Source organism: Uloborus diversus, chromosome 2, assembly GCF_026930045.1.
Source record: "Uloborus diversus isolate 005 chromosome 2, Udiv.v.3.1, whole genome shotgun sequence".
NCBI classification, from domain to species: Eukaryota; Metazoa; Arthropoda; class Arachnida; order Araneae; family Uloboridae; genus Uloborus; species Uloborus diversus.
Genome location: NC_072732.1, coordinates 165,537,963 through 165,557,824, shown reverse-complemented (window position 1 = coordinate 165,557,824; position 19,862 = coordinate 165,537,963). Strand labels below are relative to the sequence as shown.

General features: G+C 31.0%; 1 protein-coding gene across 1 annotated transcript in view; it reads right to left on the bottom strand.

Annotated features, from left to right (window-relative positions):
* Positions 1-2,267: 2,267 nt before the first annotated feature.
* Positions 2,268-19,862, bottom strand: part of LOC129216644 (voltage-dependent calcium channel subunit alpha-2/delta-3-like) — a 476,626-nt gene continuing 459,031 nt past the window's right edge. The window contains exons 26-34 of the mRNA XM_054850861.1: positions 19,218-19,302; positions 7,517-7,630; positions 4,407-4,519; positions 3,856-3,995; positions 3,378-3,413; positions 3,237-3,299; positions 3,086-3,156; positions 2,934-3,009; positions 2,268-2,471 (exon numbers count right to left, since the gene is read on the bottom strand). Of these exons, the coding sequence (XP_054706836.1) occupies positions 2,268-2,471; positions 2,934-3,009; positions 3,086-3,156; positions 3,237-3,299; positions 3,378-3,413; positions 3,856-3,995; positions 4,407-4,519; positions 7,517-7,630; positions 19,218-19,302 (902 nt within the window). The remainder of the gene's footprint in view (positions 2,472-2,933; positions 3,010-3,085; positions 3,157-3,236; positions 3,300-3,377; positions 3,414-3,855; positions 3,996-4,406; positions 4,520-7,516; positions 7,631-19,217; positions 19,303-19,862) is intronic.

Sequence of the window (19,862 nt, the reverse complement as noted above, 5' to 3'; positions counted from 1 at the left end):
AAATTATGAAAATGGAAACTGCTCTTGTATAGTGAATTTAAGAAACCAGGAAGGAGAGTGTTGCATTGCCATAGAGGGAAACGTTATAAAAGAACGTGTGAAGCAACTGTATTGTTTACTTAAAAATCCACATTGATGAGCCAAAACATTATGACCACCCAGTCAATAACACGTTGCGCCACCTTTGGCCTCCAAAACAGCTGCGACTCGCCTTGGCATGGATGCCACAAGCTCTTGGTAGACGTCTGGAAATATATTGTAGCAAATGTTAATACATCGGTCATGCAAAGTTGAGATATCTTGACATGGTCTTTTTTTAGCTCTAAGCTGCCTTTCCATGAAATTTTTAAATGCGCTCTATAGGATTTAAATCCGGTGAATTTGGTGGCCAGAACATTAATTGGAATTCTTCATCATGCTGCTGGAACCACTCCAGCACATTTTAGCCTTGTGACATGGGGCATTGTCCTGATGGAAGATGCCATTTCCAGTAGGGAAGACCGAGGCCATGTACGGGTGCACCTGATCTGCCACGATATTCAGATAATCCACAGCCTTCATGTTATGTTTTAACATAACTAAGGGTCCCAGAACCTGCCGGGAAAAAGTCCCCCAAATCATAATACTGCCACCACCAACCTGTTTACGACCAATGGTACAAGACGGGAGCAACTGTTCACCTGTAAGATAGCGAACCCTGACACGACCATTCACGTGATGAAAAGTCTCGGTGTTCTCGGGCCAACTGTAGGCATAGTTGGCGATGACAGTGCGAGGTGTAATGTCAATAGAGGCATACGAGTGGGACGTCTGCTGTGCAGTCCAATATCCAACAGTGTTCACGGAACTGTGTGTTTGGAAACACTTCCAATCGCACCTGTATTGTATTGAGCTGTTAGTTGATCAACTGTCTGCCTACGATTTTGCTTTACCAAGCGGCCTAGTCTCCAACATCCCTTATCTTTGATGACGCATGGCTGTCCAACACCTTTACGCCAACCGTAGGTTTCATCATCTTTTTTCCACTTTGTATAAGTACTAACAACAACAGATCACGAACAACCTACCAGTCTTGCAGTTTCTGAGATACTCTTTTGAGTCTTCGGGCCATCACAATCTGCCCTCTATCGAATTTGCTAAGATCGTTACCCTTTCCTATATCTTGCAAAAGAAAGTGCTCGAATGAAGCCTTACCTTCTCCAGCCCCACTTATGTGCCAATCCCACCTCATCATGGGGTCTCCACATCATCCAAACAAGTTCTTTGAAAAAGTTAGGGGTAGTCATAATGTTTTGGCTCTTCAGTGCATAAGAATAAGGATAAATTTATTCACATAAGAATAAGGGTTTGAGATCACACTCCATAAATCATCATCTTCACTTTTTTAAGTTACAAATTACAGGATCCACTGTACAGTAAAACTATAGTGCTTTTTTTTTTGTCTTACTACATACTGTACTTATCGTGTTGGTTTATTTTATGTCTTTTTCCCCATAAATCATTGATTTTGTGCATCGTAACAGTATTTTATGTTGAATAAAAGGTTTTTTTAATTTAAAATACTAATAAAAAATCAGTTTTTTTATGTGAGAAACAGTACTGTATAGTTAAGAAATGGTTTTTAACAATTTGAGGTGGTGTTTACAAGTGTCTAAAATAATTGGGTACGTTTATAAAAGTTTTTACACATACCCTTTTCCACAACGCGAAATTTCGACTTACGAGAGTCGTCTTGGAACGTATCCCTTGGTTAAGTCGGGATTTGACTGTAATTTATTTTACAATGAACACATTCCTGTTAAATTTACTTTTGAAACTTAGTGTTTTTTTATTTAAATAGTACCACTGGAATTATAATAAAAACTAACTTTAACAAATATGAAGTCATTTATTAATATATATATTTTTTTTAATTGCATAAAAATTGAAATAAAGAGAGAAAATATTCACATCCGTAAATAAAAATCAATATGTTACGTTTTAAATGATGAATGTTCTCATAAAACTAATAAAACTGTTCTGTTATCTATAATACTTGTATCAAATTAATGCATATAGCACAATCTTAAATGCTTACATAACTGAACAAGTACTAATGATAACGGGAAATATCCAACGTTGTTAAGCACAAATAAACAGATTACTGAATGCACATGTTTCGGGGTTTCTAAAAACCCCTTTATACAGGGTGTTTCAAAAAGAATGACCCGATTTCAAAAAATCATAACTATTCAGATTTTAATCCATTTCAGTAAATAAAGGTATCGTTAGAATGGGGAAATCTCAAGTTTCAAGGAGTTGCCAACAGGTAGTGCTAGCCCTCTTTCTTCACCCATCATTTCAGTGTTCGTGAAAATGGTGATTGCACAACAAAAATCGTATTGTGTTCTACGCTTTGCGAAGTGCGAGTTTGTAACAAACTGTTTAGCTTGATTTTCGTCAAAAATATCCTGGTGTTGAACCTCCTGCCCCTAAGAACATTAGAAAATGGTATAAACAATTCAAAGACATGGGTTGTTTGTGTAAGCAGTGGAGGCAGTCGATACAGACATGCTTACAAAAGTTTGGGATGAATTTGACTTCCGTGTAGACATATGCCGTGCATCCAAAGGTGGGTCATATTGAACGCCTTTAATTTTGTATGTAAAAAAACTTTATTATTAATATAAAATTAATCAGAAGTGTCTATTTTCAATAGTTTTCATAATATAAGCATTTCAAATTGGATCATTTTTAAAAAAATTTTTTTGAAACACCCGGTATATTCAAAGTTGTGAGATTTTGGATGTATAGACATCCAATAAAAGTCAAAGTTGTGACGTTGTGTATTTTCTGTTATTTCTCAGCACTAAGATGCCTGTTTATTTCTCAAGTACTAATAATATTATAACACCTTAAAGATAAATTTAGCAAAAGAATTACTGTGTTCTTACAGTGAGAAGAAATGGTGCAAATCCATAACTTGGATCAATATCTAAACATACTGCTTGATAATCAAACACATGTACCCTAAAAATAGAAATAATTTTAATAACTGGAATAATATTTCAGTTCAATAAAAAAAATTCAGAAAAGATATAAGTACCTTTTATAAATTCCTATTTCAATCATAGAATCAAATAATGTGTAATCAATTTCCCCGAAAAATTTTCCAGTCTTAAAAGGAATAAAAAAACCATTAACATACAACAGTTTAACTTCACATTCTTAATTTTAGGAATATTTTACACATTTACCTGGTCATGCTTTTCTGACACAATAATAAAACCATTGTTGTCCAAAAGAAAGCAGTCTAGTTCCTAAATTGATAAAAATGAATTTCTCTGATTAAAAATGCTTAGTTAAGGCTAAAGAAACAAGAAAGAAACTTTACACACCTCATCTCTACACTTGTGCTTGCAGTTTTTCAAACACTAAAAAAAAATTACAACGTAAATTTACAACGGATATTTTGAAAATTTCTTATTACATAAAATAAATTTGGAGAATACTAAATACTAAGTTAATAAATGCCAACAGTGGCATAGCCAGGATTCTATTTTATTTATTTATTTATTATTATTAATATTATTTGGGGAGGGGGAATTGAAATAAAAGTCAAAACATAGAGGAAACCTTAGTTGAAGATAAAAGTATTTTAAGAATCATGCAATAAAAGAATTTTGAAATTTAAGGGTATTGTTTTTACGCCAATGAATGCTTTAGGTTAAATAAATTTAAGAAGACCAGTTTTGTTCACAAGCAAAGTGAAGGTTGGTCATTGGCATTTTTCTATCATGTTTTTTTCCTTTTTCATATTCTAATTAGTCAATATTGAAACAAAGAATGAAATTTAATAAATAAGCCATAGATAACCTTTGAAGTTGTATCAAAGAATCTGTCAGAAAATGTTGAATGTTGAAACTGTAACCCAACAACAGCTGCAGGAGCTTGTTTCTTTCCAGAACCAAGAAATATGGCATGACTCCCAGTAACTAAGCTGGTTTTCCTGTTACCTGAAATAGTATTTACGTATGTTTAAAGTGTAAATTGTAATTTTAACTACAAACACATCCTTTGATTAGACTGAAAAAAAAAAAAAAAGAATATCCCAAGACACAAAATACTGAACACACATACACATAATTGACAAAGCCCTAAGGTTTTTTTTTTTTTTTGTGCATGTGTGGAAGGGGTGTGGGGGGTCGGGCTCAAGATATACAAATAGTTTTTACAGAGAGAAATAATAAATTTATAGCATGCTCTCTTTGCAAAAATTGTTTTAAACAAAGAGAAAAAATAACGTCATTAACTTCACTTAAAATAGGAAAACATTTATTTCATTAGTAACAAAAGAATAACATTCAAAAAAAAAAAAAAAAGTAAATAAATAAAAACTAAAGCTCGTTAACAAATAGAAAATTTACCTGCATCATATGGAACTGAAAATACAAATGCAGAGCTATTTATATTGTGAAAATCGACTGCTCTCTTATAAAACTCTTCTTCAGTTGCTTTTGTATGCATTTCAAAAATGGGTCTAAAAAGTGTCAAAGAAAGGACAAATCAAAATGACTGCAGCTTAGAAACAACAAGATCAAAAGTTCTTAGTTTTTAACTTACATGAAAAAGTACAGAAATTCAAAAATAAATATAATTTGTTTATGCATATACCAACACCCAACTTATGACATCCAGAGACTGCAGTTTTATTCTTGGAATAGACTCATCAGTCTGGAGTATTCAGTAAACAAGCTGGAGGCAATATCCTCTCATTGAAGTTGAAATAACCTTGAAACTGGTAACTAAAATTAATTTAATACACCAGTGAGAGTCAGCAAGCAAAGGGGTGCTGCTCAACTTGCATACTGAAGGTAAAAGCATTAGGTAAAAAAACGAGTTACCACACTTGAGGCTATTATCTTGATTCCAGACTAATGAGCCTATAACAAGGACCACTGGTGCAGCGAGGGGAGGAGGCAGGGGCGGCATTTCAGCATTTCATTTGGGGGGTCGAGTTTCTTAAATATGTATTACCACAGTGCGGTAACAAACACACACTAGCTAACAGGAAGTGGTCATAAAATCGGTTTAATATGAATAAAAATTAGTGCTTAGAAGCAATTAAAATTTTGATTCATTTTCTAATAAGTTATCATACAAAACATCTCAATACTGAAGTTTTTATACCTTTTGGAAAAGTTTTAATGCATGATTTTTGGAATTCGGAAGAGCAGAGAATCGTGTTACTATCAGTGCCTAGTGTCGTAGTGTCGTGCTGTTTTGCCAGTACAGCTAAATAGAAAAGGTTTTTTTTTTTTGCCCATTGTGCTTCGAAAATATTTCTCTAACCTAACAAAAATCTTTCTCTACCAGCTGAGCTGATTGAAATTGTTAAAAAATAATTGAAGTAACAAAGTTACGTAAGAAAACACTTTTTATGTCTTGCTCTTCAAAATCACACCGGCAACTTCAAAAATTGTGAGAGGCTTAATTTTTCATCATTGAATAATCTAGTCTCGTCGGCGCTCTCAGCTTCAATGAGATGTCATCTGCCAAGAGCTCTGTTATTCACTATTCCAGGTTGAAGAGTCCATAACAAGGACGGAACTGCAGTCTCTGGATGTGATAAGCGGTCTGTCGGTATATTGCTTCTAATTTTTCTTGTCTAGTGCTAAAAATTTTACTCATAATTGAAACATTTTATTTTTCGTTTTCAAAAAATCCAATCCAGGTAATATAGAGTCAACCATGCAGAAAAATAATTATCATCAAATCTTGTGTTAATTTTATTCGAAAAACAATCTATTACTGCATACAAAATATTAAAAAATCAGTGTTTGACTTCACATCATCATGTGGAATTTTTTATTTTTTTAGCGCTTTTTTAAAATTGGCTCGAAGGAAGAATTTTTTTGAAAAAGTTTCTCGATTGATTGAAATATACATCCATGTAAAATCTATTTTCAATTTTAACTGCAGATTGAACTGTGGTAGTATGAACGCACAGATCAATTAAAGATTGAACTGTGACTTGAATAGTCCGAAAATTAAGGGTAGCAGATTGAAGATGTTTTGATAGAGTAAAGCATTTTTAAAACACTTTCCTCAATGTAAACTAATTGAATAAAAATTCAAACAAAGTCATACATGCTGAAGGGCACATTGAAAGAATCGTTTTGCAATAATTCTCACATTCGTCAAATCACTGCTTTGAAGTTTTAGAGAAAGGTTTTTATTTTTTTAACTCTGGAAGACCATCTTGTGTCGCTCCGAGATTGCATAACTATAGAGCCCAATAAAAGGTATTTGTTGATATGTTTTTTTTTGTTCAATAAGTACATGCATTTTTAAGAAGTTTCTATGAAAGCAGGTAATGCATTGAGCAGCTGAAACGTGTTTCTAGCAAAAGAAAGCGACGAACACTCATTAAATAAATATACACTTAAAAAATGAGCGTAAAAGTGAATGTAAAATATCAAGGAATTTTCTTGAGAAAACCATGCAGCCACACCACTTTGCACGAGCCTCTCATATTGGACATACCATCGTTACACTGGGCACACAAGTATGAAATATTTAGTCGTGAAAAGGCCGAAAAATACTTCGTGAATTTCTAAGTCATCATCCAAATAACGAAAAACACTTTTTTTGTCTGGGAATGTGTCGAGTTTCATCAAATAGTTACTGAGAACCAGCGAGATTTTTTTAATGAACATTGATTTCCGACTTACATAAATTGAATACACCCATTTTCTGTCATTTTGCTCAAAAAATTTGGGGGTGCGACCGCCCCCTCTTGACCCCCCTATTTGCCGCCCCTGGGAGGAGGGGGGTGAAAACACCCCCCCCCAGAGGCATTGGTTTTAACATAAATACTAACTATAATACAGTAGTTTATGCATATGAAAGGACGGTTTTGATCAAAAAACCCCTTCAGAAGGTTTTTTTGATCAGAACTCCCCTCCAGTAGATATTTCTGGGTAGTGACAAGGACAAAACTGCAGTCTTTGGGTGACATAATCAGGCAGTTATATGCTTGTAGTTCAGCCTTAGCCCTGGCTTACAGGTGGTAACTTAAAGTTTATTAAAATATAACTTGTATTTAAGTAAGCAATTAAAAACATGAATTGCAATTATAATTAAAAAAGTACCTAAAGGTTGAAAATAAATTGATAGAAACAATGTCGATAAAGCACAAAAAATGCCAACCATTGCATACCCAGTCTTTGGAGGAACAAGGAACCTCTTTTCAATGAAGAAGACATGAGCTTGCAAATGAAGGAACAACTCGCAAATGCCTATGCAATGATTTGAAAAATTTTGTGCTTTATTGCACTCGTTTTTGTCAATTTAAAAATTACTGTAACAAAAATTTTAGAAATTGAAATTTTTAAATTAGTTGACATAACTTTAAAGCATCTAATAATGATGTTTCATGAATAAATATGATTTTCCAGTAACAAAATAAAGCCTAAGTTTAATTAAAAGTTTATAAAATAGATTCAGGCTCAAAAATAAATGATAAAGGACATACTTTTCAGTTCCATTAAACTTAACATTCTCATGCCGTAAGTCAACAAATCTTAACAGTCCACTTCTTGTTGCAACGAATGAAACAGTGATTCCAAACATCTTTATCATCTTTTCTCTGTAAAAAGTAGTAGGGTAAGTTTACTGAAATAAAATTAATGCTTATATGCACCATATGTACATCAGAAAATAGGAAGTTAGCAAGCATACATAAGTCATAAATGTTTCCTTCAAAAGTTGCACTCAAGATGAACATAAACAAGCAAAAATTAAAATAAATTTTACATTTCAAAAAATACAACACAGAGCATTTAATGAAAAAATACAACATGGGCAATTCCATGGGTAACTGACTGACAATGTAAATGCAAAACAGTATGTAGTTTGAAATCAACGTGAAATATACTGTACAAAAGCTTTTTCACCTGGATTATATTGTATTTTTTAAGGCGGATTTTATGGTACAGTTGAATTTTTAAAATACGTTTTGGATGACTTTAAAAAGAAAAAAAATGTAAAAAACATAGTAACTGACTGACATGCTACTTTTTACTATGTCAGTCAATTACCATGTTTTTAACAAATTTTTAAAAATCATTTAAATTGCACTTCGGGAATTCAATTATACCACTAAATTCAGCTTAAAAATAAAATAATCCAGGAGAAAAAAATAGTTTCCACAACATATATTTTACGTTGAATGTTACAAAATGCATACTGTTTGGCTTTTAAAATGTCAGTCAGTTACCAGTGGAATTTACCATGTTTTTTTATAATAGTAACAAATGATTTAAAACAAGATAATGATTTACTTCTGAAATTTCCTTAAAAAAAGGGAAATTAATCAATTTTGTTCAATTCTTTTCACAATCAGGGCCTGACTAAGACGTTTGAGAGCACAGGGCATGAATTTTATTTGGTGCCCCCCTCGCTCATACTATATGATTGAAGTAATAGCTACAGATTTTGAGCCCCACAAATTTTAGGACCCATGCCCCATGTCACTATGCTTTAATCTATCCCTATTCACAATGGGGATTTTTCTCTTCTTATGTTGACAAAATATTTCATTACAATCATGACAGTAGACTCTGTATGATAAAATATTTCATTCTACCCAGTTAATAGGGAGATAATATCTATGAGCTAACTTTATACTTGGATCTTTGTGGAAATGAATTTTTGTTTTGTTCTATCAGAAGTTTATGGAATCTACTGTATTACCTGTCCTCCAGGCAAATGGCAGCGGTAAAATCAATAATTAAAAAGATTCAATAAGCCCCTGATAGAACATACAGCAAGCACAAACTATAGCGGAATCAGCAAAGAGTTGGGGGTTGTTTCAAAGATACAGTGGAGCCTAAACATCAGTACAAACATGTTCCCTGAGCAACAGCAAGGTTGTAAGTGAATTCAACAACAATAATAGATAAGGTCATAATTTTTTCATCTGCAATCATGCAATAGAGCATTTAATCTGTAACTAATGATAAATCAAATATTTCAGAATGGAACATATTCACACCAACAGTGTTAGTAACAAGGGGCTCGTAGGGGGGGGGGGGGCAAGGGGGCAAGTGCACCCTCACTTCCAAAAGTAAAGGGGCCTTGCCCCCTCCCTTTTCAGAGTTAAAAATTAATGATAGATTAAAAAATGATTTTTTATAGGTCAGAGTGAGTTATTTCACGACAGTAAAAACAAAAAATTTTAAATAAATGAACTGTTCTTTTATTATTCCATACGAATGTACTTTTAAATATAAGAGGAAAGTCTGGTGACCATAGTCGCACAGATTTTTGATACCATATGCCACATTTTTAGAAGTTATTAAATCAGTTTTATTAAAAGCCATTAAAATAGCCAAATTTTACAAAAAAAAAAGGGTGGGGGGATCAGCACTGTTACCTCTTACTCTTTTCAAAAGTATACATATTCAACATTGGGATAACTGAGCACTGGAGCACATTCATAATTCAATCCACAGTTTACCAAATGAGAATAAATTTATGAATATTTATTTACCCAGAATATTAAGCAATAGTGCATAAATACTTGAATGAAAGAGCATGTAAATTAACTTACCTTATTGCTAAGTAAATGAAGAAAATAAGTTAAAATTTCAATGAGCATTTTAAAAATTAAATTGAATCCATTCTTGAAAAACACATGTTTCTTAGAATAAAGATACACACAAAGAGTGAAAAAAAATGCACGCACGTCAAAAAGTACACAAACAAAAATTGAATACAGGTATCCCTCCTATAACATGGTTAATTCATTCCGTGTAATAACAAAATCGTGTTATACGAGACCTTGAAATAATGTAAATCAAGGAATGCGTAGTGTGTTGTATCGAAACCAAATCATAAGGTGCAAATTTTATAATAGCTGAAATTTCGGCTCAATAGAACATACAAACGAAAACTGGCAACCAGAACATACAAAGACCCACTGATTTAAAAATAAGAGTTGTTATAAACGATAAAACTTAATTATTTTACATACCTCGAATTAAAACTGTTATGCACAATAAAAAACTTTATCTGCTTTTCTTTCTGTACTAAGAACAAAAGGCATTCCATTAGAAAAAAATCTGAGCTTTTCTGTAGCAATAAAGTTCATCTGAGCAACAACAGCAAAACAAAATTTAAAATAAAATAAATAGAATCATTCTATTTTTTTATTTCATATTTTGTTTCGACTACATTTTATATTTATCGTTTGCTAAATTTGGCTTATGTTTAATCCTACTATAATTTTCTTACAATGCATTGGAAACAAAATAATATTCACTTTTTTGCTTTTAGAACACTGATGAGAAAAATCAAGTATGTATTTAAAAGTTAAAAGTTAGGACGTAAAGTTATATGGGGAAACCAAACTTTTGAGCCTAAGACAGACAATTTTTCCTAAAAGGTTCATAAAAACAAAGTAAAAACTTATTACAGTTGTTATCATACGTTTTTTAACAGTGTAATGAACAAAAATTAAATTCCTTCTTTTAAAATTCAATTTACATCAAAACCGTGTAGTTATAAATTAAAGTTTTGTACCGTGTAATATTGAAACTGTGTTATAATAATGGCAAATTTGATAAAGTGTAATATCGAAACCATGTTGTAGAAGTACCCTGTTATACGAGGGATGCCCGTATAATATTCAAAAAAGAAAAATTTGAATTTTGACATCTTTAATTTGAATTATGTTTTTTGCAATCATGAATTGCGATAAGACCCAACTCACTGGGTTTCTTGTTTCTACAAATGGAATGAAATGGAAATGGCCAAAAAATTTGCACCCATCATATTACGTATGGTGATTTTCTAGAATAGGTAATACGAAGCATGTCCATAAAAAAAGAAATGGTGATTAGGATGCGGTAATAAAGATAAAAGTTCAATGGCCGATCCACCAGTTTCAAATTGTATAACGTTAGCACACAGTGTAAATATTATGTATTTTTACTTCTTATCAATCTTAAATTATCGAAATTAGTATTCTGCAATTTTTTTTATTTAGATGAAGTTTTACTGTTAAATTCATCCATATAGGTGTTTTTCCCTGAATAAACGTAAGTCTGCTGGAGTTCGCACGGAAGAAAATATGAATAAAATCAAACAGCAGATGATCTGTAAATACCGCAATGAAAATTTTGCTGTCTAAATAAATATTAAAAGCAATCATTGTCATGGCAATCTGAAAAATCGAAGCAACATCAACTCAGGTCAAGTGAGGAAAATAATCAATTTGTGATTGCTCAATAAGAATTTATCTATTTTTTTAAATTATGCTATGAATTAGTGGCATATATAGACTTTAAGTTTGGGGGAAAGCGAGCAGTCTACTGATTTCATAGGCACATACTGGACCAATATGAATTATGTAATGCATGGCTGCAGAACAATGGGGAGATTGCTTAAACAAAATTTTTCAGAAATATTCTCTAAAAAACCTCTTTGTTTTAAATCTTTAATCATGTAAAACGGCATTTTACATTTCAACATCTTGGAGGAGAGAAGAATGATGAATTTGAACCTTAGGAGGAGGTAGGATGGGTCTGGTGCCCTCCCTCCAAAAATTAGGTCCCTTCTATGAATACAGGCAGCATTGCTTGAATTAAAAAAATATTTACATTGAATATAAATCAATTTTATGGATTATAAAAAGTTTTCACAATTGTATCTACAAAGTAAAAATGAGATTTAATTACATCATTTTAAGCAGTACAGAGCTTTAAAGTAAAAAGTTAAACAGATAAATTAGTAAATAGGTATATGCAATATTCTTTGCAAAAATACAGCATTTCAAATTATGAAGGAAACATTTATTAAATTAAAAAAGAAAGTACGCTTGCACAGTTGAAAAAGTTTAGTTTGGAAAAAACAAAACCCTCATTGTTTTTATAACTTTTGCAAACGACAGCTTGAAAAACAGCTATCTTTTCTTACTTAAGTAATAAAGTAAGAAATTGTTCAGTTCAAAAGCAAGAATTCAAATTTCAACAATTTCAATTTCAGAGCACAACAAATGATCTGATCTATTTTCAGACCGCTCAATTATTTTTTTTCAATTACTACAAACATAAAAAAGTAAAACTGACAAAATAAAGTAATCTTTATTGATGACGTACTTAACTGTTTCAATTTTATTTTAATCTACCATTAGAAACAAACATATTTTTCAGATCAATTGTAATAAAAACTTTCAACAGCTTAAAAAAGAAAAGACATGTCCTGGTTCTATACACACTTTACCTGGGTATTAGTGACATCAGGAGAACTACCGGGCTTAAGCATTAAATAACAAGTGGAAAGTTAGTACTGATTCAAATACATTAAGAAAACCCAGAGATTCTAGCAATAACTATTGTAATGCTTCAAATTTATTTTAATTTTTCAAAATTATAATTTTCAATAACGTAACTAAAGGAGATTATGCAATGTAAACTCTCTTTTTTTCGTTTCGAGAATGGTTTTCATTATTGAAATAATCAATAACAAAAATAAAACTGATAAGTTTGCAGTAAACCAATATTAAACACTAGTGAATTGTTACAATACAGAAGAAAGTTCTAAGCAAAATTTAAACATATTCATACATTATTGGGAATACATTATGCAAAGCCTTTTGAATAATTTTCTTAAAAGATAAAAATCTTATTAATGGCCATTTAGAACATGATAATGTTCAGCTAAATCAGCAATCAGCTAAAATAAATTGAAATAAGTGAATTATGAAAGATATACATGGAAATTTGAATTGCCCTCAAAATAAACATCAGAAAGAAAACGCTTCTGAAAATTATCCATTCTTCAAAAAGACCCTTACTTTTGTTTTTTCTCTCAAAATAATTGAGGTTATTTAAATTAGCTCCATTAAACCAGCAACCACTAAAATGTGACAGGCAATAGTGGATTCTGAATCAATTTCATAGCTATAGTTTCAATTAAGAATATTTTATATACCTTTCATAAACTAGTAGAAACCTAAATGCTAGATTCATTAGTGTCCTTGACAAAAGATGTTTAAACTCCTATGTATGCATCTACTTAAGATTGCATACTTGAATTTCAAAGCAAAATCATCAATACATCAACATCAGCAAATTTAGAAAAAATATTCGGAACAAGATTTTATAAAATATAACCCTAATACTTTGTTTTGGAAGCCTTTGAAGTAAAAGTACAGAAATCTTCAGTTTATAGGACTGTATGAAAAAAGCATATTAGGAAAAATTCCAAGTGGGAGTTCCTAAACAAAAGACTGTGGCTTGTCTACAGAAATAGACAGTTCTGAGAAATGCAACAATGATTGTAATGCATTTTTGAAATACAAAGAAAATGTAAAGTACTACCACAGAAACTTAGCTCCATCTAAAAACATGATTGCTTTTATTTTTATGTAGCAGCTTCAGAAATACAAATGCCACCCTACTTGTCAACATTCAAGTTAAGACAGGGGTCTGTCCAGGATTTTTCACAGGGTCCGTTTTTTGTGAAAAATCAAATAATTTTGTGAAAAATGAATTAATTTTGTGAAAAATCAAAAAATTTCGCAAAAAAAAAATTTGTTTTTTGTTAAAACGAAATTTTAGAATTTAGAGATGGCACTAACTGCATCAATTAAACTTTTTTCTCTTCTATGACGAGAAATCATTCTGGATTTTTTTTTTCTGATATTTGGCGGGGGGGGGGGGGGGGCATCGCTCTTTCAAGTATCAATATTTATCTACCATTCTGGATTATGTTAAATTATACTAGATATATTTCTGTACAGTATTTAAAATAATTGTAGCAAAAATATAAATAAATAAAACAAAATTCAGAATAGGGTTCAGCATTCAACTTTTTGACCCAAGACACTCTTAAAAAGCACAGAATTTCGTTTAAAACTTATAAATTCCGTGATTTTAACAAAAATAAAAAGATATTTCAATTGTTTACCTCTTAACAAAGCGTAATAATTATCAAAAATTCGAAAAATCGGATTCCCATAGCGGATGCAAAGAGATCGCAATTCTCAAAGTGAAGGCATCAAAAGTACAAAAACGGCTTGTAAAAGAAATATTTTTGATAAAATTATTTTAAAATTGCATTTTAGAGTCCTATGATAACATATCATTAATATCTGGACACAGTTGACCCCCCCCCCCCCAAAAAAAAAAAAAAAATAATAATAATAAAATAAACCATCTATTCAGCATTTTAATTTTTGACTCATAACAAAAAATGGAATTTTGCTTTAAAAACTTGAAATGAGAGTTCTAACAGAAATAAAAAGACTTTTCATTTATTTGAATCCTAATAAAGCGAAGTTAGCTTGAAAGAAGAACAAAATATGATTCTCATATCGGATGTTAAAAGATTGCATTTTTCAAAATGTAGACATCTAAAGAAAAAAAAACGGTAATTAAAAGTGTTTATTTAAAGTTAATCATCCTTGTTAGCATCGAAAAATCAAAACCCATATAATTTTCTCCCCAAATAACAGTTAAACATTGCACCGCACCCGTAAAAAACGCAAATATTGACAAGCCAACAAAATGATGAGAATATTTTCTAATCAAGTCATTATAAAGGCTCAACGCCAGACGCTAAGTGGTGATAGTTTTGAAGTTGGTAACCCTATCTGAATCATATTTTTTCCTCACCCTTACTATCCCTTTGCAGTTCTAAGTTCATTTCGCAGATATATATTATTATTGTTTATTAAATCATGAGCGGAGAAAAGTGATTGCTAATGCCTTTTCAAAAAAGTTTACAACAACACCGCTGCTAATTAGCTGTGATAAAACAAACAGCCATTATATTTATTTGGCAGTAGCAATTATTTATCTCTTGCAGGAGCATCGCAAGAGTGCCGATTTTTTCTTTTTCTTTTTTTTTTTTCAAAATTAGCCGATTTTGTATAAGCTGATCCCTCCAATTTGATTTTAAAAAAGGTTCCAAAAATTATCGGTTTATACACAGAAATATACGTTATTTTGCTTTCAGATTTGCTCTTTCAATAAACAATTTGTGACAGATCTGATCTTGTTTATCAGAATTTTGTGAAGGGTCCGTTTTGTTTGATCGGGATTTTGTGAAGGGTCCGTTTTGTTTGATCGGGATTTTGTGAAAGGTCCGTTTTGTTTGATCGGGATTTTGTGAAAGGTCCGTTTTGTTTGATCGGGATTTTGTGGAAAGGTCCGTTTTGGTTGATCGGATTTTTGTGAAGGGTCCGTTAACGGACCCAAATATCCTCTGGCCAGACCCCTGTAAGAATATTTGAGCATAAGAACAAATACCATGAATCTAAAATGAATTTTTGTGACATTAGTGGAAGCACGAATTGCATTGTAAAAATTATTATATCTCCATGGGTGATGTTCTGATATTGAAAGAATAGCTTGAATAAAAGTTTGAAGGATGAAGCACACGCAAAAGATACTGTGTCCACATGAAATGGAGAATCCCTCGCCTAATAGACCTACATAACTTTCTTTTTCATATTTTGAATTAAAATTTATGAGTACCATCTCAAATTATAAAAAAAAAAGTTTTATTATTTCAGCACACCGAACTCAAAATAACCCGTGAATAATTAAAGTTACAAATATATTTTAAGAACATAACTCATTTGTAAGTAAAAGTAGGTGGCATTTGTAGTCTTTCTAAACTTATACAGCTAGAATAACACTATACATCTCAAGAATATAAAATGTCTCAGCTCCTAAATTAAACTATAACTAATTAATTTAAAAAATTTCCTCACGCTTTTAATACTTTTGTATAAATCAACTTCCAGTTTGAACAAAATGTTTTGAAGTGTCATAAAAGCAGGAGGAATCATTTTTGTAATAATTATGTTTTAAATGTAGAAAACATTAAAAATCTAAGCAAAACAATGAGCCTTCTGCACAACTGTATAATCTTATTGAGATTCCTGTAACATGCAGAAGAATCATACTGGTTGGCAGTTAGTGCTTTGAGTTGTGGGATTATGTAATCCTATTAGAAATAACTATTACTAAGAAGGTTTTGGAAATGAATTAACTTTTTGAAATTTTCTTTCTTGAAGGTATTTTAATTTTTGTGGTAGTTTATTGTAATCATTTTCCATCTTCATTTTGACTTAAAAATTTAAGAATTATTAACACTTCGCCTAAATTTTAGGTATTTTAGTTTAACAATGCAAATATAAATGTACACACACATGCAAACATGTAATATTGAACTTTTAAAACCAATAACTAAGAAAGCATAAAACCATTGGATTGGTTTTTATGATGTATTATATCAAGTCAAAAAAAACAAAAAAAAAAAAAAAAAACTGGTCTAATGGAGCACTTACCAAGCAATAGATACAAAGTAAAACCTCACTGAAACAATATGTAGTACAGAGATAAATCCCTTTGCAATGATAATAGTTTGTCATCCCCCATAAGTTATCATATATAATGTATATAACCTTACAATTTAATGATATTTCAGAATTTTAGGCTGTAAAATGATGCTTTTCTGGAGAACAACCATTATACCATAGTCTTTCCACTAAAAAAATTCAGTTTCAAGTACCAGGAAGAAGGAAAATTCTTTTTATCTTGCCACATATCTTTCACAACAATTGAGTGTTTGATTAAGAACGTTGAATTTCTTTAACTCATACAGTTTTTCACATTGCTCCATGAAAATACTAGGAGCAACTGTTCCCCTTCATGCACCCAATGCGACATCTCGTCTCCTTTGTAAGACAATTTTATGCTATCTTATTGAAAGACCTACATAGATTTTTTTTTAACTGTCCCACTGTTAGTTGGCTTTGAGAAAGAGAAGAAAGAAAAAGGGAAACAAAACACTTGAGCTTAGTAGCAGAAATGTTTTCAACAGTTTGTAGCTCTGGTTTATAAAACTCAAAAATACTTTGCAAGGTAACTAACAGTAGGTTAGCTGTAAATATTCGTTATAAATTATTCAAGGAATGCCTGAAAATAAAATACTAAATTCAAAAATTGCTAGCAAAATGTAGGCTAAAAAGCTTGAAAATGAAATGAAAAACTGAGGCAGTGCTTTTGACCTCTCATCCACTGAGAGTCTCCTAAACTGAGGATCCTGCATAGCTTTTGGCACCATTTATGTTTTTACTTTCTCTTTCTGTTTCATTCTAAGCTGTATTTTTCACTTTACAGGGTTCATACTCAATTCGGATGAAAAAATTCCATGACTTTTCCAAGACTTTTTCATGATATCATAAAAATTTTCATGACCTCATTAAATGAAGAGAATGGTACTACTTAATGTCAAACCTGCCAATTTTTGTAAGTGGGCATTAGCAAAAACTTTTATATGAATGCCACTACCTCATCAAAGCACTTACTTGACTAACAAATATCAGTGCACACTGCAGAAACTAATAAACTATAATTTGTCTTTAGCATATAAACTTAAGTTACGTAAAAATATAGTGAATGTAATATACTGATGTTTTAATGCCTAATAATTATTTAATAAATAGGGAAAAATGGTAATGAATGGGACAAAAGTTGAATGAGTTATACTAAGTTTCCAATCGCAAATTTACTTTAAAAAAAATATTGACGTTTGGTGTCAACAGTGCCTTCGAATCATCCATGTAACTTGACAATATTTTCATTCATTGAAGTAAAGTTATGTTAGTCAGTTAATTCATTTTTCTGAACCAGCAATATCACAGCTGGCCACATGGATCAATTTTGCGAGCTGCACGTTGGGCACTACTGTTTGACTATTAGAATTCCCCTATTTGTATGTTCTATCACCTGACTAAAGTCATCATTTTCTAAAGCTTTCACAAATTAAGATAAACTCTGACAATTACAAGTGGTTGAAATAAACTCTGATGCAATTAAATTACACTTTTTAGTGGGCGTGGTAAAATCAGGAACATGCTAAGCCCACTACTACAGAATATAACATAAAAGAAGTTCTAAAAAATAATGGTGAATCAAAATTAGGGATGTTCCAGCAGTAAAATCACATTACAAAAAAAAGGCGGCCAAGTGTTACAGAAGCGGATGCAATAGGATTCGTAAACTCAGATTTTGTTTTTAGATCATTCAATTTTCAAGTATTATTAGCTTTTACATGCAATACGGTTAAATCATTCTAAATTTTAATTCTCTACTGTTCTTTACTACTGCCCAAGACATTTTTCCATGACTTTAAATAAATTTCCATGACTTTTCCAGGTCTGAAATTTGTTAATTTTTTTTCCATGACTTTCCAGGATTTCCATGACCGTACGAACCCTGACTTTAAATTCAACAGATTTCCATAGAAAATGAAAATAAACTTCACAATTCAGAAATAGCCTGTAGAACTCCTCAAGAATCTGTGAGGCGAATTGAAGCCTCAAACTGTTTCTGACAAACTACACATCATGAATGTTTACAATAAAAAACATATGAATGTTGATGTAGAAACAAAAGACAGTCAACAAGTTTTAAAATCTTAAAGTGATGCAATTTTCACTGATCAAGAATAAATGTCGACACGAAAGAAATTTAAGAAAAGAATGAAAAAAAAAGGCAAAATTTTGTGCCTATTCTTAAACATCTATATGAACCTTGGTTAAAATTAAAAAAAAGTGTTTCTGCAATTTTGGGATGGAAGAAGAAATGAGAGGATATAAGTCTAATATCTTTCATATGAGGGGGAAAACACTGAAAAGTTTAAAATGAATTTGAAAAAATAGATCAAAATGAATCAATATTTAAACTTCCCCTTTAGGTATCATTTAAGGAAATAAAAAGCAAAGAAACAAATCTACAGCAAAATGACACAATTTTATTTATTTTGCGCTGTTGCAGTTATTTTGGTATGCATTATTTCATGCATTATTATCCTTTATGATAAATAATAAAATTACACAAACGAATGAAAGTTAAAGTACCAGTTAAAGCTTTAAAGAAATATTATCATAAAATTTGCAACTTGTGTACAGGGGGAATGATTTTCATTCCAGATACAATTTCAACCTTAGGGAGAAAAGCTGATGCAAAGTTGTTATGATGACAATTTTCTTTGAGCAAAAAAATTTTGGAGAATGAAAATAAAAAATGACATAGCTCAGTATACCAGAGAAGTTACAAGTTGCAGGTATTAAATATAAATCTCTCTCGCATTATGAAAATGATTTGGTTGTCATAGTTCCATCTAATAATATTCAAGCTATTAAAAGTACTCACTCATTCATTTCCTCAAAACATTTCTTATGGTTAACTGATGTGGCTTTTGCATCAAAAACAAGACTTTGAATTAAATCTTTTTCACCTACAAAAAATTTGCACAAAACATTGAGATTTTTCATAAAATGTAGTAAACATTTTACAAATGAAATTTAGAAATAAATAATGTTTTCATGATTTTTTGTTAAAAGATAAGATTAAATTAAATATATATATGTTATATATTATATATATATCTATATATATATATATATATATATATATATATAAAATTAAGCAAACAGAATTACAAATATTAAACAAATTATAAATAACAAAAGATGATAAAAAGGAAACATGCAAACAGCTATTAAGTAGGAATAGATAAAGAGTGAATCCAGAGCTCATCAGCCGTGGAGGATTCATTAATATGGTCAAAAGACCAAAATTTTAACTATAAACTAGAAGAGAATGAGCTCTTGGTGTGGTCTTTTCAATATTTTTCACTTTTATTATATATATATATATATATATATATATATATATATATATATATATATTAGGGTGGGCCGAAATTTTTTTTTTTCAAAATCAATTTTTGGATAGCATGCAAAAGTGCATAATGAGCTAGCACTCACAAAAAATTTCTTGGATAATAAAAATATC